General features: G+C 43.3%; 1 protein-coding gene across 1 annotated transcript in view; it reads right to left on the bottom strand.

The window, feature by feature from the left end:
- The window catches only part of DGKQ (diacylglycerol kinase theta), a 241,251-nt gene that overhangs the window by 20,375 nt on the left and 194,488 nt on the right, over positions 1-26,388 (bottom strand). Inside the window, exons 10-16 of the mRNA XM_075347487.1 lie at positions 25,630-25,720; positions 21,795-21,849; positions 19,672-19,733; positions 19,358-19,508; positions 16,621-16,659; positions 6,525-6,640; positions 318-469 (exon numbers count right to left, since the gene is read on the bottom strand). Coding sequence (XP_075203602.1) covers positions 318-469; positions 6,525-6,640; positions 16,621-16,659; positions 19,358-19,508; positions 19,672-19,733; positions 21,795-21,849; positions 25,630-25,720 — 666 coding nt within the window. The remainder of the gene's footprint in view (positions 1-317; positions 470-6,524; positions 6,641-16,620; positions 16,660-19,357; positions 19,509-19,671; positions 19,734-21,794; positions 21,850-25,629; positions 25,721-26,388) is intronic.

The raw sequence follows: 26,388 nt of genomic DNA, 5'->3' as shown, positions 1-26,388 counted from the left end.
GCTTTTGAGAAAACACAAACCAAAAATTCTTGAGACAAATGATTTTCTAGTAAGTAGTGTCAGGACAGCTAAGTAAAAGAAGTCTAATCTATAAAAGTTATAGCAAATGCAAAAGGTTTCTGAAAAAAAAAATTATTTATTAAAAGGAATGAACATTTATATTGGACCAAAACCTTCATTCCGTGCACATGTGGCAAGACGCTGGCTGGATAGAGCTGCATTCTACCTTATCATTTGTAAAAAGACAATCATTTATTAGTAACATGCCGCTGACGTCACTTAATAAACCCTCAAATATAACATACGCAACAACATACCCGGGCAGAGGACCTCCATTTGTCAGCTCAAAAACTTGATGTGGATTTAAGAGTTTGCGAAAACTGCAGAGAAGATCGCGGCCCTTGAGACCTCCACTCTTAGGGTTCACAAAGACTAGAAGAGGACATGAAGCCTGAGGTAATTTTTCATACTAAAAAAAAAAAAAAAACAGTTAAAGTTCAATAGAAAATTAATCATATCTAATTAATAAAGCTGAATGTGTGTGTGTCTGTTAAAGAAATCAGCACTGTAGCATTTATAAATCACAAAATTTTGCACAGTCCCCTTTTGACTCTGGGAACGTCATAGACTATGTTTTGAGGGGAAATTATAACCCCGCACTTTACAGTTAGTTGCCAAAAAAAACCAAAAACCCACTTACGGTACTTACTGTTTGGATGTGTGGTAATATATTGCCTATTTTGACAGCCTGGATATTTAGCAAGTGGCCTATAGCAACCAATCACAGCTCTGCTTCTATTTCGCTACAAGTAATTAATAGGAGATCGAACTGGTTGCTATAGGCAATGAAGGACATTCTTCATATAAAACAGATTATGTGTCAGATAAGATTTTGGTGGTGAGAGGGCGAGTGGGAGGGTGAAAAAGAAAGGGTGAGTGGGAGAGTGAGAGAGAAAGAGGGCAAGTGGGAGAGAGGGCGAGTGGGAGGGTGAGAGACAGGGCGAGTGGGAGGGTGAGAGAGAGGGCGAGTGGGAGGGTGAGAGAGAGGGCGAGTGGGAGGGTGAGAGAGAGGGCGAGTGGGAGGGTGAGAGAGGGGGCGAGTGGGAGGGTGAGAGAGAGGGCGAGTGGGAGGGTGAGAGAGAAGGGGAGTGGGAGGGTGAGAGAGAGGGGGAGTGGGAGGGTGAGAGAGAAGGGGAGTGGGAGGGTGAGAGAGAGAGGGAGTGGGAGGGTGAGAGAGAGGGGGAGTGGGAGGGTGAGAGAGAGGGGGAGTGGAAGGGTGAGAGAGAGGGGGAGTGGAAGGGTGAGAGAGAGGGGGAGTGGGAGGGTGAGAGAGAGGGGTAGTGGGAGGGTGAGGGAGAGGGGGAGTGGGAGGGTGAGAGAGAGGGGGAGTGGGAGGGTGAGAGAGAGGGGAAGTGGGAGGGTGAGAGAGAGGGGGAGTGGGAGGGTGAGAGAGAGGGGGAGTGGGAGGGTGAGAGAGAGGGGGAGTGGGAGGGTGAGAGAGAGGGGGAGTGGGAGGGTGAGAGAGAGGGGGAGTGGGAGGGTGAGAGAGAGAGGGGGAGTGAGAGGGAGAGTGGGAGGGGGAGTGGGAGGGTGAGAGAGAGGGGGAGTGGAAGGGTGAGAGAGAGGGGGAGTGGGAGGGTGAGAGAGAGGGAGTGGGAGGGTGAGAGAGAGGGGTAGTGGGAGGGTGAGGGAGAGGGGGAGTGGGAGGGTGAGAGAGAGGGGGAGTGGGAGGGTGAGAGAGAGGGGGAGTGGGAGGGTGAGAGAGAGGGGGAGTGGGAGGGTGAGAGAGAGGGGGAGTGGGAGGGTGAGAGAGAGGGGGAGTGGGAGGGTGAGAGAGAGAGGGGGAGTGGGAGGGTGAGAGAGAGGGAGAGTGGGAGGGGGAGTGGGAGGGTGAGAGAGGGGGAGTGGGAGGGTGAGAGAGGGGGAGTGGGAGGGTGAGAGAGGGGGAGTGGGAGGGTGAGAGAGGGGGGAGTGGGAGGGTGAGAGAGGGGGGGAGTGGGAGGGTGAGAGAGAGGGGGAGTGGGAGGGTGAGAGGGAGGGTGAGAGAGAGAGGGGGAGTGGGAGGGTGAGAGAGAGAGGGGGAGTGGGAGGGTGAGAGAGAGAGGGGGAGTGGGAGGGTGAGAGAGAGAGGGGGAGTGGGAGGGTGAGAGAGAGAGAGAGAGTGAGAGAGAGGGGGAGTGGGAGGGTGACAGAGAGGGAGTGTGGGAGAGAGGGAGGAAGACTTAGCTACTATCCTGGACAACACCAGGGACTACAGCGAGTGTTATATATAAGCCAATAAGCAACACATTTGCTAGTGAAGATCTCGCACCCAGAAAAATAAACAACTTACCTGGCACAGTCCTGTTGTACATAGCATTAAACCATTAAAGGAAAGACATGAAAAGTTCACATGTGACACAACTGTTCTAGTTTACTAGCTCTCTACTAAGCTACAGGGCTAACACTGCTTTATCTTACTAGGTGCCCAGGATTTCCTAATCCACAGGTGTTAAGGGTTATACGTACCTTTCCATCAATTAATGTTTTACTAAACTGGCTTCATCATACTAACCATACTGGGTAGGTAGATCATGCTCTATAAAAAAATATTCCAAAATGAATGAATAGATATTGCTACAGGATACCTTAATAGTGAATGTCGGCCTTTTTCTTCCGTCATTGCACCATATGTTCTAGACTACAGTGATTCTTTAAGCTGACAATACATAATCAGACAAAAGTTGGTCCAATTAGATATTTTCAACCGTATTAACTGACTATCTAATGTGCATGGGGGTATCCCAACTATTGACTGGCAGATGTCAGTAGAAAAAAGGATGAAGCATGCTGTATGTAAACCTGCTCCGTTATATTATCCTGAAGGAGAGTAGTTGCTGCTCAACAGACAAGCACCATACAAAGTGGGGAGGAATAACAAGCATCTCAACCAGATGGACGATGGACAGGTTTGGGCCAGGTTCACATAACATCAGTAGCTCTGTTGGGGTACCCGTCCGAAGCACACAAACAGGATTCAAGAGTATGCACTAACAGACTTACTGACTTTAGTGAAGCAGAATGACTCACTTTCTGCTTGTTTGACCTCATCTTCTGCTGTCTCCTTTTTTTGAGGCAGGAGAAAACATAAGGTCGACTGTGCCTTAGCTCCAGTCTCAAAAAGGCAGGTACTACCGAAAAGGAGGTCAGACAGAGCACAAAATGACTCCGTTAACTACAGTCAATGGCCCCACTGGCAGAAACGCCTGAATGCCGTTTTCCAGTGTATCAAATGGAAGCCGCTGAATTGTAGAAAACACATGATGTGAACACAGCCTTACAAATTCGTGCTTTTTACGTCTTTGGTCACACAGCACTTAGCGCTCACTACACTCTGAATTTAAAAATGTCTCTCATGGCTGACAGAAGAAGAAAAATGCCTGTACCATTGCTCTGGATTATGGATCTCTTAGATAAGGTTTTGAGGAGGCATAAAGAGGGGGAATGTGGACACTTAATTAAAACTTAGCTCCAAGAAACCTGCAATAACCTGCATAAGTGTGTAACATTACTGCTTAAGGTCCAGTCACACTAAGCAACTTACCAGCGATCCAAACAACGATAGGGATCGCTGGTAAGTTGCTAGGAGGTTGCTGGTGAGATGTCACACTGCGACGCTCCAGCGATCCCACCAGCAACCTGACCTGGCAGGGATCGCTGGAGCGTCGCTACACGAGTTGCTGGTGAGCTCACCAGCAACCAGTGACCAGCCCCCAGCGCCGCGTGGAAGATGCTGCGCTTGGTAACTAAGGTAAATATCGGGTAACCAACCCGATATTTACCTTGGTTACCAGCGCACGGAGCTACACGTGCAGAGAGCAGGGAGCAGCACACACTGAGCGCTGGCTCCCTGCTCTCCTAGTTACAGCACACATCGGGTTAATTACCCGATGTGTGCTGCAGCTACATGTGCACAGAGCAGGGAGCAGCGCACACTGAGCGCTGGCTCCCTGGTCTCCTAGTTACAGCACACATCGGGTTACCCGATATTTACCTTAGTTACCAAGCGCAGCATCTTCCACGCGGCGCTGGGGGCTGGTCACTGGTTGCTGGTGAGCTCACCAGCAACTCGTGTAGCGACGCTCCAGCGATCCCTGCCAGGTCAGGTTGCTGGTGGGATCGCTGGAGCGTCTCAGTGTGACATCTCACCAGCAACCTCCTAGCAACTTACCAGCGATCCCTATCGTTGTTGGGATCGCTGGTAAGTTGCTTAGTGTGACTGGACCTTTAGTGTGAACCAGCCCTTAAGCTGGTGTCACACACAGCGACAACGACAACGACGTCGCTGCTACGTCACCATTTTCTGTGACGTTGCAGCGACGTCCCGTCGCTGTCGCTGTGTGTGACATCCAGCAACGACCTGGCCCCTGCTGTGAGGTCGCCGGTCGTTGCTGAATGTCCAGCTTCATTTTTTGGTCGTCACTCTCCCGCTGTGACACACACATCGCTGTGTGTGACAGCGAGAGAGCGACGAAATGAAGCGAGCAGGAGCCGGCACTGGCAGCTGCGGTAAGCTGTAACCAGCGTAAACATCGGGTAACCAAGGGAAGACCTTTCCCTGGTTACCCGATGTTTACGCTGGTTACCAGCCTCCGCCGCTCTTGCTGCCAGTGCCGGCTCCTGCACTGTGACATGTGGCTGCAGTATGCATCAGGTAATTAACCCGATGTATACTGTAGCAAGGAGAGCAAGGAGCCAGCGCTAAGCAGTGCGCGCGGCTCCCTGCTCTCTGAACTGTGACATGTAGCTGCAGCACACATCGGGTTAATTAACCCGATGTGTACTGTAGGAGAGCAAGGAGCCAGCGCTAAGCGCGGCTCCCTGCTCTCTGAACATGTAGCACAGCGACGTTATGATCGCTGCTTCTGCTGTGTTTGACAGCTAAGCAGCGATCATAACAGCGACTTACAAGGTTGCTGTTACGTCACCGAAAATGGTGACGTAACAGCGACGTCGTTGTCGCTGTCGTTTAGTGTGAACCCAGCTTTAGTGTGACGGGGCCTTTAACCTCTTACTAGATAACTGTATGTAACTAAAGCAAGATAACATCTTTCAAGGTCAAACCTTAAAAAGTAAAGAACTAGAGTAGAAAAAGACTGCATACAAAAAGCAGAAGCAGTCAGGTGAAACTAACAAAAGCCTTTTGTTTTTCACAAGAAATCCCATCTGAAATATATACATTCATGCTATTAATTCACAGGCTAAAAAGCCTGCAGGCGTCACAGTCTGTACGATACCACTCATGCTTGGTAAAGCTTTATCTCCTACTCCAGCAAAAACAAGTGATTGTGATATTCCCTTATTGGTTACTAGTTGGGTTAGTACGTCCTCAATTGTCCCAGGTTTTTTTTTTACCATCTTCTAAAGGGATGTACTTATTTTCCTCTCCAAAGCACTCATACCAAGACCTAGCGTTACATGCTATAACCAGGAAACCTTTTTCAGAGCAGCCTATAGACCAAGGATCGGGAACCTATGGCTCGCGAGCCAGATTTGACTCTTGAGGGCAGCACCTGGCTTGCAGACAAATCTTCTGGTTTGTAAGATGCACTTTCCCCCCTCCCAAAACTGGGGGAAAAAATGGGGCTGCGTTTTACCATCTGCATATGGCTTACCGGGGCTACAGTGGTGGCGCAGGGTCGGCAATACTGTGGGCTCATGAGGTGTTGCGGCGGCAGGCGCTATTGATCTGTGGTTTAAATCTCCCGCACTTGACAAGATCAACTTCAAGAAAATGGCTGAGGAAGCAGCAAATGCGCAGATAGGACTTCACGGCCATTTTCTTGAAGTCCATCACATTGATCTGTGCACACGCCGTGGCCATTTTCTTGAAGTCAATCTTGTCAACTGCGAGAGATTCAAAGCAGCCCGCTGCCGTGACACTTCACAAGCCCGCAGAAGTATCGCCGACCCTTTTGAGATGCGACACCCCCTCCTCCATGCCTGCAGTATCGCTTAATCTGCCTCCTGGGACATTCTGAGCCGCTCCACCACCGCTGCTCTCCCCTGGTGAGTATGGCTCTCATGGAAGTATATTTTAAAATATGTGGTGTTCATGGCTCTCTCGGCCAAAAAGGTTCCTGACTCCTGCTATAGAGAGAGATACAGCAGAGCAATATACTAGAATCTTAAAAACACAGGGATGCTCTTCTGATCCAAGCGTTTATGTGTGCGGGGAAGTCTGGCCAGATTTCATGCTGGACAAATGCTTTTTTTGGCTAACAGCTATGTAAGGTGTTTAGGCACAAATGGTCCCAGTGATATTAGCAGCTATAGGGGAAAAGAACTTCATGCTATAGTGAAAGTGGCCACTTTTGAGGCTGGATCTACAGTATATAAGCCTGGTTTACTGTTTAAATTGTAGGCATTAAGATCACAACTAATGTTTCTTTGGTTTGTAAAAGCTAACTGTAATTAAGGATGATTTTCAAATTCTTTGGAAATAATAAACTAGCATTGTCCTTATGTAAAGTAGAGTCTCTTACCGTGATATGTGGGATTATAGTAGCGGTTAGCTGCTTGTTGTTAACAGTAGTGTCTTTTGCTAGCATAAATATTCGCTCTGCTTCAGAAAAACAGGAGATCTGCAACAAAACAGCACCTGAAAAAAAAAAAATATATATATATAAAAATAGCAGTCAAGAGTTGTACAGATATTGCATAAACCTTTTGTACTGTTTCTGACTTTCCTTCTTTGCCCCTTCCCGATATGTGACATATTGGTACATCAAACGTTTGGTGCCTATGTGTGGAGCAGGCTCAGGTGCTGAACCCGCATTATACTTGGGAGATGCCAGCTTCAATACACTATGATTAATGTGAAAGGTCTATTTTTTTTTTACCTCCTATTGAATACTGCAAAAACAAAAAAACACCCCCAAAAAAAAACAAATTACAAAATCATGTATTTTTTGTTTATTTTTCACATTGCAAATATACCACACTTGAAATTTTTCCTCAATTTTTAGTACATTTTCATAAAATGAAAGATATTTAAAACTACAACTCGTCCTGGAAAAGATAACGGTTGGTGTAAAAAAAGTTACGGCTCTTGGAAGAAAAAAAAAACCCCAATAGTGTAAAAACAAAACGTTGACAGACAGTGGAGGGTTTTTGTGCTCATTTTTTTGGCAACTTTTTTTTTTTAATACTGCTATTATTTATAGCACATTTATAACCCCTTCCCACTTCAGCAAATTTCGGTTTTGGGTTTTCGTTACTACTTCTCCATCTGCCAAGAGCTTCAACTTTTTTATTTTTCTGTCGACATAACCATGTGAGGGCTTATTATTTGTGGGACAAGTTCTACTGTTGAATGAGGCCATTCATATTTATCATCATGTGATATCTTGGAAAGCAGAAAAAAAATTCCAAGAATGGCGAAATAGCAAAAAAAAAAATATTTTGCAAGTACTTTTTGTTTTTCTTATTTACAACAATCATTTTACACTAAAAATTACCTGGAAATACGTCAGTATTTTAATAGATCGGACTTTTATGAAAGCAGCGAATGTGTATGTTTTTGATTTTTTTAATTTTAATGATGAAAAAAGGGTCACTGGAACTTTTATATTTTTAATTATTATTGTATTTGTTTGTCTCTTAAGGGGACTTGACCCTGCAATCATCGGATCACTAGGTGTCACGGCAACTTATCGGCATCCCGAGATTACGTGAATGGGCTATTAGAACGGTATGTTGTAAGTGCTGCTGTTACAGGATGACAGCGGCATTTGACAGGTTAACAGCCCTGAGCAGAGCCCCGCTCCATGTGCAGCTGTTAGATGCAAAAGATGGCTGAATAACACAGCCATCACCTGTCGGCAGAGATGCGGGATCAATTGCTGAGCCCGCAAGAAAGGCTGGGAGACAGCATATGATGTAAATGTACAACTTATGTTGGCATGGGGTTAAAGAATTTTGACCATTGGGACTATCCTAGACTCATACTTCTTGCTCTTTCAGCAAATACACTTGAACATTAGCAGCAATATATTGTTACGGGTGACAGTCAGTCATGTGGTTTCTGGCAATAGAAGGTCACACCGTTTGGCTGTGGAAAATGCTCCCTGATTTTCTATTGTTCCTGCTGTCAGTGTTCCTTGTAATAGGTAGCTTTCCTGCTGGATATTCATCTCTCCCCCTTTTGGACCCAGCAGAATCTTGCCTTCCACCCAGCTGCTGATCATCAGTATTTTCTTGGTGCTTCAATACTCCCTTCCTCCCTGGACTGGTGCTGGTAATATTAGTTAGTTAATTCTAGCTCTGGTTGCAAGCAGGTGGCTTGCTCTCATCTGTGGTATCATTGCTGAAGCTTAGCTGAACTGAGTCATCTGTGGATAAGAGGTTCATGATTATTTTTGTAAAACCGCCTTGGAGGCCTATCAGAAATGCCAAATTATCAATGTCCTGACCACAAAAGCAAACTTTCTTGGGAATTTTTGCCATTTTCTTTTCACTTTAGTCATAAGTGATTGGGAAAACACCTTTGGTACCCAAGAACAATCAAAAATTTAAAATTTGTTACATAACAATGAAGCTGAGGAAGCCCATGCGAAACGCACGTAGGGGTTGCTGGTGCCAGTAGTCCACTTGGTTATTATGGGTGAGTGTATTTGATGACTCTAGACTTGTGCTTTATGTTCATGGTAACCTTGTTATCCCCGCTGGATTAATAATGTCTGGGTATTAAATCTGGTGTAGTTAACTCACTCTCCCCAAGTACTCTAATACTCCGGCACCTTAGCTACTATTTTTAGTCCTGCACTATGCACTTTTTATTGTACCGTTTTGTATTTGTCTGTCTTGATTAATGTTTAATAAAATGTATACTATCTTTCTTAAACCTTGGTGATATTTATGGCTCCACACATCTATAGGTCTAATAGTGTTATAGGTGTAAATTCTCTTGAGAAGTTCCCTTTAAATATTCGATCAACATCTTCATTAAAAATAAATTAGGGTCTCCAACAATCTTCATCTGGTTTATTAAAGTAAATGAGGTGATGTTAATGGAATCACTTCTATGATTAATAATTCTTCGGATAGTGTTTTAGTAATACCTGGATTTAGTGGATGGAATTTAGAGCGTTGGATGACTATCTAGACTTTTGGGGGAAAACTTGATCTGTGTTCCTCGGGCCTCATCTGGGAACACTTTCATATTGACGTCCTTTCTTCATCCCCCTTATCCTACCCTCTTCTCTTTGTGCTTCTGCTGTCCTTTTCCCTCTATTCTTTTTTCTTTGTTTATTTTTATATCTGGCTCACTACGATTGGCTTAAGCAATTTTGGCTATTTATTTCTATATCCTGCGCCTTAATGCTTAAATGATGTTTTTATTCTGTATATCCCTCAGGATTTGAGTAATCAGTTAATTGTTTTGGTTATTTCCATCTCGCAGAAATTGTTCCTTTGCATATATCTCGGCACGGTTGGTGCCTCATTATTGTGGGTTTTTGTTTGTCTCTCTATAAATTCAATAAATAAAGCTAAAAAATAAATAAATAAATTAAAGTTAAAAAATATTGGCATACTGCTCATCACAATGTCGCATCATATGAAAAAACACCCGCCACACATAGCAATCAGCTGAATACAGCTTGGCCAGTGGCTGAATGTGCGCAGTGTATAGCACAGCTCTGTACACGGTATACTGGTTGTTCTCAGATACTGTAGCTAAGCTTCTACTTGTCTTTAAAAGCTCATTGATGGAGATGCCCAGTGTTGGACACCCAATAATCTGATATTAATGACCTATCCGAAAGATAAGTCATTAGTATCAAAGTGCAAGACAATGTATTTAGAGTATTATCCGTAGCCATATTGGGACGGAGTCATCCTAGCCGGAAAGGACAGTATGGGTATGTGTAATCTATTTATTCCCAGCTAAGAACATGTAGAATTTTGTACATGTGATAAGTAGAGATGAGCGATGTTCGAGGTTCGCCAATTTCATGTTCTAGTGATTTTAGAGGGTGTTCGAGCTCGAACTCGAGCTTTTTGCTAAAAGCTCGACAGTTCGAGTTAGGTTTGAGAACGGTTCGATCAACATAAACGTGGCTTTTCACAGTAAGGCTATGTGCACACGTTGCTATCTGCACGCATCCTGCGTCCCCAACACAATCCCTCTCTCTTTCCTACTCACCGATCACGGGTGTCTCGCTGCACGGCTTTCACAAATCTGCGGTGTCTTTTCCTCTTTAGAAAATGGCTGCCACTTCATTATTTAATCAGGTATTCCGTGCTTTCCCCGCCCTCCGGCGCCCATGATTGGTTGCAGTCAGACATGCCCCCTTGATGAGTGACAGCTGTCTCACTGAAACCAATCACAGCCGCCGGCGGGTGGGTCTATATCGTGCAGTAAAATAAATAAATAATAATAAAAAAAAAAAAAAAAATGCAGTTCCCCCCATATTTGATACCAGCCAGGATAAAGCCACACGGCTGGGGGCTGGTATTGTCAGGATGGGGAGCGCCACATTATGGGGAGTCCGCCACCCTGACAATATCAACCAGCAGCCGCCCGGAATTGCCGCATCCATTAGATGCGACAGTCTCGGGACTCCACCCAGCTCATCCCAAATTGCCCAGGTGTGGTGGCAATCGGGGTAATAATGAGTTAATCATAGCAGGCGACTCCCCGAGACACCTTCCATGATTAAACTGAAAGTGAAAGTAAAGAAACCCCCACAGCGAAAAATCCTTTATTTGGAATAAAAGACAAAAAAACACCCTGTTTTACCATTTTATTAAAATCCCCAAATACCCCTCCAGGTCCGACGTAATCCACACGAGACTGTCAGCTCTGCTGCAGAACACGAGTGCTCTGTATCAGCTCCATATAGCAATGAAGTGAATCGCGCGGTCAGTAGAGACTTCAGCAATGCAGACTTCAAGATTACCAAATCTGCCTATCTTTATCATTAGAGGCAGTAGCTCAGTGGCTAGAGCGCTCACCTAAGAAGCATAACTTCACGAGTTCTAGTCTTGGTCCCGGTAAAGAATTTAATTTTTTTTTTAATTTTTAATTTTAAATTATAATTATTATATATTTATAATTTAATTTAAATTATGCACTGAGGGGAGGAGCCGGACATTAGCTGTGAGCCGCGGGACACACCTCTAAAATCGGAGCAGTTCACGGAATGAGGCTGCATTGCTCTCTCCTCTCTCTCTTTTTCCCTCTCTTTTCTCTCAGTCTCTCTTTTTTCCTCTCTCTCTCCTCTCTCTCTTCTTTCTCGCTCGCTCTCTCTTTTTCACTGTCTCTCTCTCTCCTCTATCTTTTCTCTCTCTCTTCTCTCTCTTTCTCAAACCTGGCGATGATCAGCTGATGCGGTCACCTGACGGAATCAGCTGACACTATAAGTTGAGCGGTGTGGCCGGCTTTTTACCACCCGGCCAGCTAAACTATCAGCTGATGCTGTCGGACAGGAGTCTGCACTGAAGTGTGTAATTTGTTTTTTGTTTTTTTTGCACTGATGCATCAGCTGATTGTATAAATGCCGTTGTGTTGTGTTTTATTTCTAATAAAAATATTTTTCTGTGAGTTGATTTTTTTTATCTGTACTAAAAATTCATGGTGGCCATGTCTAATATTGGCGTGACACCATAAATTTCGGCCTTAGGGCCAGTTGATAATATACAGCTAGCCCTAACCCCAGTATTACCCAGCGAGCCACCCGTCACCAGGGCAGCTGGAAGAGTTGGATACAGCGCCAGAAGATGGCGCTTCTATGAAAACGCCATTTTCTGGGGCGTCTGCGGACTGCAATTCTCAGCATGGGTGCCCAGAAAGCTTGGGCACCCTGAGCTGCGGATTCCAATCCCCAGCTGCCTAGTTGTACCTGGCTGGACACAAAAACTGGGTGAAGCCCAAGTCATTTTTTTTTTTTTTTTTTAATTATTTCATGAAATTCATGAACTAAAAAAGGGCTTCCCTATATTTTTGGTTCCCATCCGGGTACAAATATACAGCTGCCTGCTGTACCTGGCTAGCATACAAAAACATGGCGAAGCCCACATAATTTTTTGGGGGGGCAAAAAACTCCTGCATGGATGGAGTATGCTGAGCCTTGTAGTTCTGCAGCTGCTGTATATCTGTATGGAGGAGAGCAGACAGCAGCTGCAGAACTACAAGGCTCAGCATGCTCCATTCCCTAGTGTATGCAGAAGAGCAGACAGCAGCTGCAGAACTACAAGGCTCAGCATACTCCATTCCAGGACTGTATGCAGGAGTTTTTTGCCCACCAACAAATTGACGTGGGCTTTGCCATATTTTTGTATGCTAGGCAGGTACAGAAGGCAGGTAAGGCTGCCCCCAACCCCCAGCTGCCTATTTGTACCCGGCTGGAAACTAAAAAAAAATAGGGAAGCCCTTTTTTTAATTATTTCATGAATTTCATGAAATAATTAAAAAAAAAAAAATCGACATGAGCTTCGCTCCATTTTTGTGTCCAGCCAGGTACAACTAGGCAGCTGGGGATTGGAATCCGCAGCACAGGTTAGCCCGTGCTTTCTGGGCCCCTCTGCTGCGAATTGCAGTCCGCAGCCGCCCCAGAAAATGGCGCTTTCATAGAAGCGCCATCATCTGGCGCTGTATCCAACTCTTCCAGCTGCCCTGAAGCCGGGTGGCTTGCTGGGTAATAATGAGTTAATACTAGCTAGTAAAAAAAGCTAGCATTAAGTCAGAGATTCTTAATGTCAGGCAAGTTTGACCCGGCCATTAAGAATCTCCAATAAAGGGTTAAAAAAAAGACACCACACAGAGTAAAAATACTTTAATAGAAATAAATACAAAGACACACTTAGAGACTCCATGTTCATTACTCCCTCGCATCCCTCCACGATCCATGGTCTTCTGTCTTCTTTCTCCTTCAACCCATGCAGCTCTGCTACATCAGACAGCACTGCATGAGAGGAAGACACTGCTGCTTCCCGTGCAGTCTAAATCACTCAGTGAGTAGCAGAGGCTGCAGAATGTAAGCGGTGACGTCACCGCTGACAGGCGCGTTGCTATAGCAACGGTGATCTCCGTTATTGACCGGCTGTGGCAGCCGGTGAATAACGGAACGGGGAAGCCGACCGTGTGCCAGAGCATCTCGCCGGTACACGGAGATACACAAACGATCACCGCGTACTGGAGAGATGCACTGACAGGACCTAGCATGACGTCTAGCCATGTGACCAGTCTGTAGCCAATGAGATAATAGACACGTGACTGGTCACATGCTATTTTGATATCACGATAGGCCCTATCATCAGTGCTGGTTACTGGGAGGACGCAGCGATTATCGGAAGGAAAAGCGGCGGGAGACGGAGTGCAGGATGCATCGTGGGGACCTTTAAGTGTTATGCAATGTTTATTAACTGTATGTGTACATTTATAATGTGTTTTTATGTGTTTGCCTCCTATTGTTTTCAATGGGGTTCGTCGAACCGAACTGGAACGCGGCCCCCATTCGACGAACCGAACTCGAGTCTTTAGAGGCTCGCTCATCTCTAGTGATAAGCGACACTACAATAATTTACTGATAAATACATAGCATTATCAAAGATTATCTTATGTCCTCTGCCATGTTACCTTTTCCACTTTGGGACATATCTACAAATCATTACATATGTTTTTATAAAGATATTGGTCCAGTTTTAACTTTCAATGGCAGTTTCTAAAGGCCCCATTACACACAATGACGTATCAAACATATATCGCCGGGGCTACGGATTCTGTGACGCATATCCGGAATCGTTAGTGACATCGTTGCGTGTGACAGCAAGGAACTACCTTTAACGATGGACACGTCGTTCCTTTTCAAAAAATCGTTGATTGTTGAGCATGCAGGTTGTTCGTCGTTCCCGAGGCAGCACACATCGCTATGTGTGACACCTCAGGAGCAACGAAGTACAGCTTACCTGCAGCCGCCGGCAATGCGGAAGGAAGGAGGTGGGCGGGATGTTACATCATCTGCGCCCCTCCGTTTCTATTGGGAGGCCGCTTAGTGACGCCGCTGTGACGCCGAACGAACCGTCCCCTTAGAAAGAAGGCAGTTCGCCGTACACAGCGACGTCGCTAGGCAGGTAAGTACGTGTGACGGCTCCTAACTATTTTGTGCGCCACGGGCAGCAATTTGCCCGTGACGCACAAAGGACGGGGGCGGGTGCTTTCGCTGCGTGTAACACCCCCTTTAGCCTTTCGTTGTGTGGTATAAGACTGCACAACGTGATTTTTATATGTGTGTGTATTCAGATTGACTAGTTTTGTGATAATGAACTAGCCATTACATATACACTACATTTCAAAAGTTTAGGGTCATTTAGATATTTCCTTATTTTTTAAAGAAAAGCACATTTTTTTCAATGAAGCTAACATTAAATTAAACAGAAATACACTCTATACATTGTTAATGTGGTAAATGACTATTCTAGCAAACGGCTGTTTTTTAATGCAATATCTACATAGGTGTATAGAGACCCATTTCCAACAACCACCACTCCAGTGTTCTAATGGTACATTGTGCTTGCTTACTGTGTTAGAAGGCTAATGGATGTTTAGAAATCCCTTGAAAACCCTTGTGTAAGTATGTCAGCAGAGCTGAAAACAGTTTTGCTGATTAGAGAAGCTATAAAACTGACCTTCCTTTGAGCTAGTTGAGAATCTGGAGCATTACATTTGTTGGTTCCATTAAACTCTCAAAATGGCCAGAAAAAGAGAACTTTCATGTGAAACTCGACAGTCTATTCTTGTGCTTAGAAATGAAGGATATTCCATGCGAGAAATTGCCAAGAAACTGAAGATTTCCTACAACGGTGTGTATTACTCCCTTCAGAGGAGAGCACACACAGGCTCTAACCAGAGTAGAAAGAGAAGTGGGAGGCTCCTCTACACAACTGAGCAACAAGACAAGTACATTAGAGTCTATAGTTTGAGAAATCAATGCCTCATAGGTCCTCAACTGGCAGCTTCATTACATAGTACCCGCAAAACGCCAGTGTCAACATCTACAGTGAAGAGGTGACTCCGGGATGCTGGCCTTCAGGGCAGAGTGGCAAAGAAAAAGCCATATCTGAGGCAAAAGAACACAGACATTGGACAGAGGAAGATTGGGGGAAAAAAAAGTGTTATGGACAGACGAATCGAAGTTTGAGGTGTTTGGATCAGAAGAACATTTGTGAGACACAGAACAACTGAAAAGCTGCTGGAAGAGTGCCTGATGCCATCTGTCAAGCATAGTGGAGGTAATGTAATGGTCTGGGGTTGCTTTGGTGCTGGTAAAGTGGGTGATTTGTACAAAGTAAAAGGGATTTTGAATAAGGATGGCTATCACTCTATTTTGCAATGCCATGCTATACCCTGTGGACAGCGCTTGGTTGGAGACAATTTCATCCAAGAACAGGACAATGACCCAAAGCACAGCTCCAAATTATGCATGAACTATTTAGGGAAGAAGCAAGCAGCTGGTATTCTATCTGTAATGGAGGGGCCAGCCCAGTCACCAGTTCTGAACCCTATTGAGCTGTTGTGGGAGCAGCTTGACCGTATGATACGCAAAAAATGTCCATCAAGCCAATCCAACTTGGGGGAGGGGGGAAGCATGGGGTGAAATATCTCCAGATAACCTCAGCAAATTGACAGCTAGAATGCCAAAGGTCTGCAAAGCTGTAATTGCTGCAAAGGGAGCATTCTTTGACGAAAGTTTGAAGGAGAAAATTATTATTTCAAGTAAAAATCATTATTTCTAACCTAGTCAATGTCTGGACTATATTTTCTATTCATTATGCAACTCATTTCATAAATAAAAGTATGATTTTTCATGGGAAAGACAAAATTGTCTAGGTAACCCCAAACGTTTGAACGGTAGTGTATACTTTTCAACATTTATATTGCAAAACCAAGAAGGGAAGTTGAGGAATTATAGAAATCACAGGGTGGGTAGACAAGTTAATTATAAGAAAACAATGAAAAATGTCATCTAAATTTTAAAAACATCTCTATTCAGATTCTATTCAATTATTCAGTATAGAGTAGAAGAGCCGCGTGAAGAAATCACCGCACTTAAACGCCTTGGCTGGTATCATTAAAGTTATTGATGGTTATCTGAGGAATGTTCCGCCATGCTACGTATATGCACTTGGGAAAAGAATCAAGATCCGCTGCTGGCAGATTCCTTTGTAACTGCAGGTCAAAGAAAATCGCAGATTTACTCAATGGGAGACAAGTCTGGAGACACTGCAAGCCACAGTAGGCTGCTCACAATAGTACGAGCAATATGTGGCCTGGAGAAATGGCTGCACAATCCATATTTTATTATTAACATATCTATCCATCCTGTGATTTCCATAATTCCACCATTTTCGTTCCTGTTGTTGCAATTTAATATTGAGGAGTGTGTATTAAGGAATAGTAATAGAGTTTTCAGTCGTTCAATTACAGTACTTTCCATTTAGAGAAGATTTGTATTAAAAACAAAGCAAAGAAATAAATGCATAGTATGTTTTGGATTATCACAACCCAACATTTTGCAATGCACGAGAACGTTGGAATTTGTGTAAAGGGAAATGGCCACATTATAAATGGTACATTACCTTGGGGAGCATAAGCTGGAATGACAGTAACCACATTTTCTGTAAAGAAAAGACATTTTAAAATGGAACATGTTATTAAATATTAAACATGGTTTACAGCTAAATAAATGCATCACCATCCACAGAATAAATGATGAATGAATGATTGCTGGGGGTTCTGTCTTAAGGTGGCTTTACACACTGCAACATCGCAAACGACATTGCTGTAACGTCACCGGTTTTGTGACGTAATAGCGACCTCCCCAGCGACATTGCAGTGTGTGAAACACATCAGCGACCTGGCCCCTGCTGTGAGGTTGCTGATCGCTACAAATCGTTCAGGACCATTCTTTGGTCCTTTGTTTCCCGCTGTGCAGCATGATCGCTAGAAAGTCTCAGTGTGTAAAGGAGACTTTACAGCGACTTCGTTAGCGACTTCCCTTTCAAAAAGCTGCTTTACAACGTCCCCAATGACTAGCTAGGTTGTTCTGCAGGTCCGGATCGCTGTTGCGTCGTTTTCCAGGTATGCCTGTTTAAAAGCTCACCAGCGACCCACCAGAGACTTTGTAGCGATCCCGGCCAGGTTGGGATCGCTGGTGGGATCGCTAGAAAGTCTCAGTATGTAAAGGGGCCTTTAAGGAGTCCCTGAGATCCCTGTCTGATAAACGGGTAGTACGCATGCGAGACACCGCTCTATTTGCTGACTACAGGACTGATCGTCTCGTATATCTGTCAGTCTGAAACACAATGAATGAACCACTGTTCAAACAAACCAGTCCCAGAAAATGTACAAGGGTTAATAAATGTCAACAGGTTTTTATCACCTAATTTGAGAGCTGGATTATATAGAGTAAAGGCCACGTCTCACTAAGCAACATCACTAGCAACATCGCTGCTGAGGCACGACTTGCTAGCGATGTTGCTGTGTGTGACATCCAGCAACAACCTGGCCCCTGCTGTGAGGTCGCTGGTTGTTGCTGAATGTCCTGGACCATTTTTTAGTTGTTGCTCTCCCGCTGTGAAGCACACATCGCTGTGTGTGACAGCGATAGAGCAACAACTGAATGTGCAGAGAGCCGGCTTCTGTGGACGCTGGTAACCAATGTAAATATCGTGTAACCAAGAAGCCCTTTCCTTGGTTATCCGATATTTACCTTCGTTACCAGCGTCTGCCGCTTTCACGCTGTCAGTGCCGGCTCCCTGCTCCCTGCACACATAGCCAGACTACACATCGGGTAATTAACCCGATGTGTACTCTGGCTAGGAGTGCAGGGAGCCAGCGCTAAGCGGTGTGCACTGGTAACCAAGGTAAATATCGGGTTGGTTACCCGATATTTACCTTAGTTACCAAGAGCAGCATCGCTTCCACGCGTCGCTGCTGGCTGGGGGCTGGTCACTGGTTGCGGGTGAAATCTGCCTGTGTGACAGCTCACCAGCAACCCGTGTAGCGACGCTCCAGCGATCCCTGCCAGGTCAGGTTGCTGGTGGGATCGCTGGAGCGTCGCTTAGTGTGACGGTACCTTAAGAGACTCCGTTTCCAGTGATGTTACTTTCTGGGCTGCTTGCTGAAGCTTTGATAAAATCACTGTTTTATTAGTAGCAGGAAAGGACTAGTAAAGCTTCTGCCATGTAGTCCTCCATATTCATGAGCTCTGTATAACCCCGCCGCCCCCAACCACTGATAGGCAGAAAGCTGCCACTGCATAGTGTACCCCCCGAACAAGTCAATGCAAAACGCGCATTGGGGTCCTGGAGTTACATCCCCTTAAAGACAAGAAGTTATTATGGGTGAGTGTTCATTTATAGGTGGCTGAATACATCTTGTAGCATTGTATAGTGTACACAGAAAGCTGCCAATCAGTGGTGTGGGCGGGGTTATACACAGCTCAGCATTCCCAGACATGGTAGAACTGCCACAGAGAAAACGGATTTTATCAAAAACTGCAACAAACAGCTCATTAAGTGATACATCACTGGAATCAGTGTCTCTGTCCAACATCATGCTGCTCTTACCTGCTGATAAATTTCCATTAACATTATTAATCCCTTCCCGCAAAAGGATTGTGAATACACATACAGGGAAGGAACCCGCTTGTGTAGAGAGAGCTAAGGAGCCGAGCTCCCTAAACATGCAACTGATACCATTATATAATATAGCTGGTATCTGTCTCCAACAGTCAGCTTGGTGAGAATCAATTTTCAGGACCTGGTCAATCGGCAACGACTGTAATCTCTAGCTACTGTAAGGGAACCGAAAGAGCCACCTCATATGTGATGGCATCCACTGCTTTTGATTAGCCGGCCTGGCTTGATGTCACAGTTGCAGCATGATTCACAAGTGGCGCAAGGCCAGTTAAACAAAAGAGGAGCAGCAGAATTAGTCAAGCACAAGGCAAGTCTCAAAAGGCTCCCATTCTACGCCAACAAATGACAGTCCAAGTCATGTGAATCATTTCACACCAACCCTATTGGTGAAAACAGATTTACTAATAACGATTGCGCTTAGTTGCACTGTGAAAGCAAATGTTACATGTCAGCACAGTGACATCTCTTTCAGTTAATAATCCCATCCGTCTTCTCATCTTATCTTAGATTGCTTTAATGGGCTTTAGAAAGTATCACATTAAAATCAGATGACTTCAGTGTACAAACTAAGCTCTTTAAAGCCATTATCCTTTGAAGAGAAATCAATATTCTCTCTGTCCAAAATGAAGACCAAGAAAGTTTTACATTTTATTCCATAAGAAATGCTGCTCACCCTTTATTTCAAGGCTGTCTTTCAAGATATTGCTATACTCCTCATTAGAAAGTAACATTGGTAGGCCAGTGAGTAAGAGTTCTACTTTAATGTCAGGCTTTGTGTTTTCCTCCAAGTAAAATCTGGTCTGGTTCATTTGCCGGATAGAAGTCTAATAGAAAAACAAATGTGGAAGCGTTACACAAACTGTCCAGATAGAGAACAACAGAAAAAGTGCTGGCTCTGAATAATTCACTGTTAATGAGTTGGTTAGTCCTACCAATATCGGTGGATTGCCGTAACCAACATCATCATTATTAGAACAGGTTACTAACCTTACGTATGTCTTTAAGTCTGTCGAGAATTAACTCTTCAGCTGGCAGAACCATTCTCTGCACTAAGGAAACAAAGGGACAAAAAAGATCATTGTCCTGCAGAACTAAAAATTAAAAGAAAAAAGAATAAAAGGATACCCAAATTAGTTGGATTATTTAGTTTTCAACCATTGCTGTAAAATATTTCTCCAATTGACTGCAGGCCAAACCACATTTCAAAAGCTTTTCAGAGGTTACATATGACCAATTCAAGGCAAGATATCAAAATATAACTCAAATATTGGATAATCGCATGCCAAACCTTCAGACACTTCAGACATTCCCAAAGACAATGAAACATATCTGTCATGATTTTATGTTATTATTTATTGTGGACTGTAAGATATATTTTACTAACACAGATGAGAATGGAAAAGTCTTTGCATCAGCGCCAGAAGAAGTAATAAATCGTGATGAACATGAGCAATATTTACCATTATAGTATATTTTAGCTATCACTGAAGCATAATTTACCTATAGTAATACTGTCAGCAGCCGCTGTGGACTAGTCTCCTCTCCTATAGTCTTAAGTGTTTCTGAGTAACACATCCCTGGCTGCAGTTGTGCTGTCAGAGTGATTCATGCCAATCGTCACTCAGGCATAATAAATCTAGGATTTTTTGGGAACTAGTTAATGTACGAGGGGTTGCTGATAAGTCTTTGGCTTTACGCAGAAAGAAACGAGATAGGATGATGACACTTTACATTTATTCCACATACTCTCCACTGATGTCAACACACGTCTTACATCGGTATTCCAAGTTCTGTAAGCCTAGCAAAAAGAAGGATGTCGGTTCTGCCTCAAACCATGCATCCGTGGCATCAGAAATGGTGTGAAATTTGGTACCCTTGACGTGTTTTTTCAGATGATATTCGGAGGGAGCTAGATCTGGTGAATAAGGTGGGTGGTCAACCAGCTGGAAGCCCAGCTCTGCCAGTTTTGCCGTGGTCTCTTGTGCAGTGTGAGCGGAGGCATTGTCTTGCAGGAATTTGGACAGCTTGCCGTGCCTTTTGGCCTTCAGAGCTGCCTTCAATTGGTCCAAATGTTCAATGTAATACCTTACATTGATGGTGGAACCCTTTTGAAGGTAGTCCACTAGCAGCACACCCTCCTTATCTCAGAAGACAGATGCCATCACCTTAGTGGCTGATTTTTACACCCTGAACTTCTTTAGACAAGGAGAACCACTGTGCCTCCACTCTTTTGACTGCTCCTTTGTTTTCAGGGTCATACAAATAAATCCAGGTCTCATCCATAGGGACCAGTTGATCCAGGAAGTTCTTATCAGTCCGGAAACACTAACAAATGGTTCGGGAAGTTTACACTCGCATGCTTCTCTGATCTGTTGTCAAACATTTGGGGGGCCCACTTTGCAGATAGCCTCCTCATGTCCAAATGTTCATGGATAAACAAACATGTTCACGGGAAATCCCCATGATGTCTGCTATTGCTTTAGCTGAAATTCGTCGATTCTCCAGTGTGAGGTTGTGCACAGCATGGACGGTCTCCAGAACAACAACCACTCTCAGTCATCCAGGATATTCCTCATCATTGGTGCTGAAGTGGCCCGTTTAAATTTGGCAACCCAGTTCTTAACTGTGGAATATGAAGGACATTGACCCCAAAATGTCTGCAACATATCACCATGAATATCCTTTTGGACTTTCCTTGCATAAACAAGAATTTTATCCCTCCTCTGTTCTCAGCTGCCATGGATATCGCATTAGACTCAGTCGGTTTGTTTTCCCGCGTGCGTAGAACACTATTGCCAAAAGCAACAAACACAAAATTTTGAAAACACAAAGATCACAAAGCCAAAGACTTATCAGCAGCCCCTCATATTCATCATACAGGGTCAGCATCAGTCACATCTCCAGCAGTTTTTGCAGAAGTTCCTATAAAACTATATTGTAACATAAATGAGCCCTTTTAATATTATTATTCCAGTAGACAAAACAGAAGAAACACCCAGAAAAGAACTGGCTTGTAAGATAGTACACACAGTTGTATATTGACTTTACAGGTTATTTTTTTGAAAACCGGGCCCATAATATCGGGGGATCGAGAATGTGTCGCTCCTTACCTTGTTTGCTGCTCATAAGAACTTCTACCAATCTGAAATTTTCTAGATTTTCTTTCTGTAAATGAAGACAATGGCATCTATTATGGCACTACTAAGCCTATAAAAGTAGCACTGTAAGTCTCTATGACGCAATCTACATTCAGTAGGATTATTAAGCACATACCTGAATATCTAACTACTTACACAGTTACTAAAACACACCCAAATCATTTCTGGAATAACCAGAATTGATTTTAGGATGGGTTACATGCAGACTTTGATACATCAGTATATAGCATAAAAGTATGCTCAGTGTGTGATATCTTTAACCCTCTTCATTCCTGGGACCGGAGAGCAAATTCCCTGCTATTCACTGCAGCTTGGAGACTGGACACCCACATTTTTAAGATCAATGAGGGTCCTAGCAATCAGATAAAACACAGACCAAATATTTAGTTATCTGATCGCAAAAAGCTATGTTGAAATCTAAATGCTGATGTGGATGGTGCTGTAATGGTTAATAATACAGGACAAAGGTAGAAAAATTCTTACTGGGAACATTCTCCCAAAAATATAATTTGTGGACTAGAAAGCGGAGTAAGTAAACATGGAAAACATTGGCTAAACTAATCATTTGAAGTTGAATTTCCCCCAATTTTACCAGGACAGTGTATGACGACATTTACGGCTTTCTTGAGTAATGCATACATTTTTGCCTTTTAGCTCTTGGGTTTGCGACGTGATTAAGATGGTGTTTTTTCACTCGCTACTCATTCCAGATCTAATCTGAAAATATCGTTGTCATTAAATAGTATGTGTAATGCAGGTAATGTAATACTACAAAGGTAATGTATTAAAAGAATTAATCAACTTTTAGGAAATAAAAAAGGTACAATTTTTTGTAGAAAAATTTGCCTTTTCCCCCCCCTATCTTGCAAACTGGGGAATAAATGGGAAGATTTTGCAGCAAAGTGCGTGTTACATTCATTTCTGACGTGAATTCTAAAGTACAGCAAACATTTCACCTGCTCTTAGTATGAGTAGATTTGTTAAGTGGCTGTACCCCTATGCTTTTTATTAAATGGAAAAGGATGTAGACCATGTACTTTAATTTCACTTTGCGATAATGGTAAGTCACCAATTTCTATCTGTATAGATAGATATCTGGGAAGAAAAGAAAAAGGCGATCATACAGTCCAAAACACCAGAATAATTGAATTATTTTATTAAATACAATAGTGATCATAATCATTAGTGCAGGTAATGGTAGGAACAACATGATATGCTTTTGTAATTATGCTCAAAACAGGGTCACATCGTAAAAGCTATACATGATACACTAGAATAACACTTGTATCAGCAGTTTCACATGCTATGACTTGGATGTATCAGTCATTTTCTATTTGAATTTAATAATAAAGCTCCAGGACGTATTGTATATATTTAGACGCACTTGGATGCATTAAATGACTGATTTACCCTTGCATACTACTTAGAGTAATTTTCAGTGGGATTTAACCGGTATTTTGCCGATTTGGTGTATAAATGTGATTTTGGAGGCTAATTGAATTAATTTCTCAATATCAGTTAATCTCTGTCTAGTCATAGCACGTGAAACTGCTGATACAAGTGTTATTCTAGTGTATCATGTATAGCTTTTACGATGTGACCCTGTTTTGAGCATAATTACGAAAAGCATATCATGTTGTTCCTACCATTACCTGCGCTAATGATTATGATCACTATTGCATTTAATAAAATAATACATTAATTCAATTATTCTGGTGTTTTGGACTGTATGATCGCCTTTTTCTTCTCTTCTTCCCTTATGTTCATGCGATTTGTCCTCACACCTAGTCCATATCTGATTTATGAATTGGTGGTAATTCTACCTATATTATGTATATCAGGTCACTGTTCCTTACTTATGTTATAGATAGATATCTGTATGCTCAAAAAAAATTAGGGGAACACATGCACATTACAATAAAACCCCTAGTCAATTAAACGTCAGCGCTATATGTGTTTAGTTAGGGGACATAAACAATTGTGGATCTACGTCACATGTCATGGCACAAATGGAAAGGACAATAGATAAAATGGGAAGTAAAAGCAAGACATCCCTAGTGGTTCTGCAGGTGGTGGATACAGACAGTTCCTCTATACCTATCCTTCCTAGCTGATTCGTCTATTGCTTTCAGTTTTACTAGTGTCCTTTATGAGAAGTTACTTGCAGCCCATTTAGGTTGCCCAAGAAGTCCAGCTTCTTCAGGCAGGATGGCACATCCATACATGCTGTCACAAGAGGATTTGCCAGCACAGTCTCAAGAGCATTGAGCAGATAACAGACACTGGACATTACACGAGGCGAGCCACACAGGGTTGTTAGAGGGTATCAATCCCTCAGTAGGACTGGTATCTGCTTCTTTGTGTATGAAGAAACAGGAGGAGCAATGCCAAAACCCTACACGTGACAGACATGAAAGAGTCTGGAGATGCTGTGGAGAACATCATGTTGTCTTCAACATCATCCAGAAGGACTGGTTTACTTTAAAGTTATTGTACCAAGCTTGGAAGTTTCCACCTATCCAAGGAACAGGGGAGAACTCTCGATCACTGGGTATATGACTGACTGGACCCCCACAGATCCCAAGAAGTAGAACTCTGACGAATGGAGAAGGTGTAAATAGAGAACTGGTTGATCATGCACACATCCACATTATTCATTAGAGGTAGACATTACAGACCAGGGTTCAGGAACCAATGGCTCGCGAGCCAGATATGTTTTTTTGATGGCTACATCTGGCTCACAGAGAAACCTTTAATAAAAAAATTACTGCTGTATTTTCTGGTTAGTAAGACGTACTTTTTCCCCCCAAAACTGGGAGAAAAATTGGGGGTGCATCTTACAAACCGCATTTGGCTTACCGGGGCGAAAGTGGTGGCGAAAGTGGTGGCGCAGGGTCAGCGATCCTGCTTGCTCGTGGGGTGTCGCGGCTTTGAGTCCACAGTAGGTGGTAGACTGTAGGCTGCTTTGAATCTGTTGCAGTTGACGAAATTGACTTCAAGAAAATGGTCGCGAAGGGGCGCGTGCACAGATAGGACTCCGTGGCCATTTTCTTGAAGTCCATTGCATCGATCTGCGCACGCGCCGCAGCCATTTTCTTGAAATAGATCTCATCAACTGCGGGAGATTCAAAGCAGCCCGCTATCTCATCAACTGCGGGAGATTCAAAGCAGCCCACTAGCAGATCAATGGCGCCCGCCACCGTGACACCCCACAAACCCGCAGCAGTATCGACCACCCTACGCACACTGACCCTCTTGAGCCACGACACCCCCTCCTCCGTGCCCACAGCATCGCCTACCCTGCCTCTTGGAACCCTCTGAGCAGCTCCTATCTGGTGAGTATGGCTCTCACGAAATTATATTTTAAAATGGGTGGCGTCCATCGCTCTCTAAGCCAAAAAGGTTCCCGACCCATTATATGCCATTGTTACATTCACATGGGCTCTTTGGAGCCTGATTCTTCAGATCAGTATTGGTCAGAGCAAATGACAAATTATTACCTGTCTTCCAAACTTGGTACAACACCTTTAACTTTATGAGTAATTTGGAATTCAGCCCTCAAATGGTTGACGATTTGGTTTTAATTGACTGCTGATATGTCACTTTTCTCTGTTAAATAGATATTTTAATATTTTGTTAATCTAAATCCAATGTGTGAGCTAAGGGTTTCATTTTTTCCTTTTGAGCATAAAATGTTGTGTTAATGTTTCCAATAAAACATGAAAAAAGCTATTTGGAAAGGGGACAAACATTTTACAGTACACCAAAAACAAATATATAACATTACCAAACGCCCAAGCTGTGGAAGAACTTCTTGAATGACGCTTTGCACAGTGTTCTCATGGTTAACCGTAATGGATATATAAGCCACACCCACTCTAGGAATAATAAAATCAAACATAATTAAATTAAGAAAACGATATGAAAACACTTCAGGAAAAAAGGAACGAACAGCTGGAAACCGTCATTTCACATCCTCCTCATTTATTTTCAAAATATATGCATGTGAATATATATAAGGACCTTTCTTTTGACGTATCATGATTCTAGTTGAACGTCCCCCCAAATTGTAAAGAGAATACCTTCTTTAGATTTATGTCAGAAACATAGGCCCAAAGTTTGCTCCAGGATTCTGGCATTAAATCGCATCTGCCAGTAGCATGAGCCCTCCTGAGTGCATAGTAGTCATAAAAAGCTGAATAAAATGATACCTTGATACCAGTGATCAGATATCTTATTCCTATAAAATGTTTTTTTCTTATATGTAAATAAACTGTTAAGGTATGTGAACTGGACACAGATCTCCCTGAACATCTGCCTCCAGAGCTTATTTTATATGAAAGCAGGCACTTACCAATGTGAAACATGTAATGACTGACAGTTTGCTCTCTTGATCTACAGTGGCTACGGAAAGTATTCAGACCCCTTTAAATTTTTCACTCTTTGTTTCATTGCAGTCATTTGGTAAATTCAAAAAAGTTCATTTTTTTCTCATTAATGTGCACTCTGCATCCCTTCTTGACAGAAAAAAACAGAAATGTAGAAT

The sequence above is a fragment of the Anomaloglossus baeobatrachus genome, chromosome 1 (assembly GCF_048569485.1).
Source record: "Anomaloglossus baeobatrachus isolate aAnoBae1 chromosome 1, aAnoBae1.hap1, whole genome shotgun sequence".
NCBI lineage: Eukaryota > Metazoa > Chordata > Amphibia > Anura > Aromobatidae > Anomaloglossus > Anomaloglossus baeobatrachus.
This window is presented reverse-complemented; position numbering and strand designations above follow the sequence as displayed.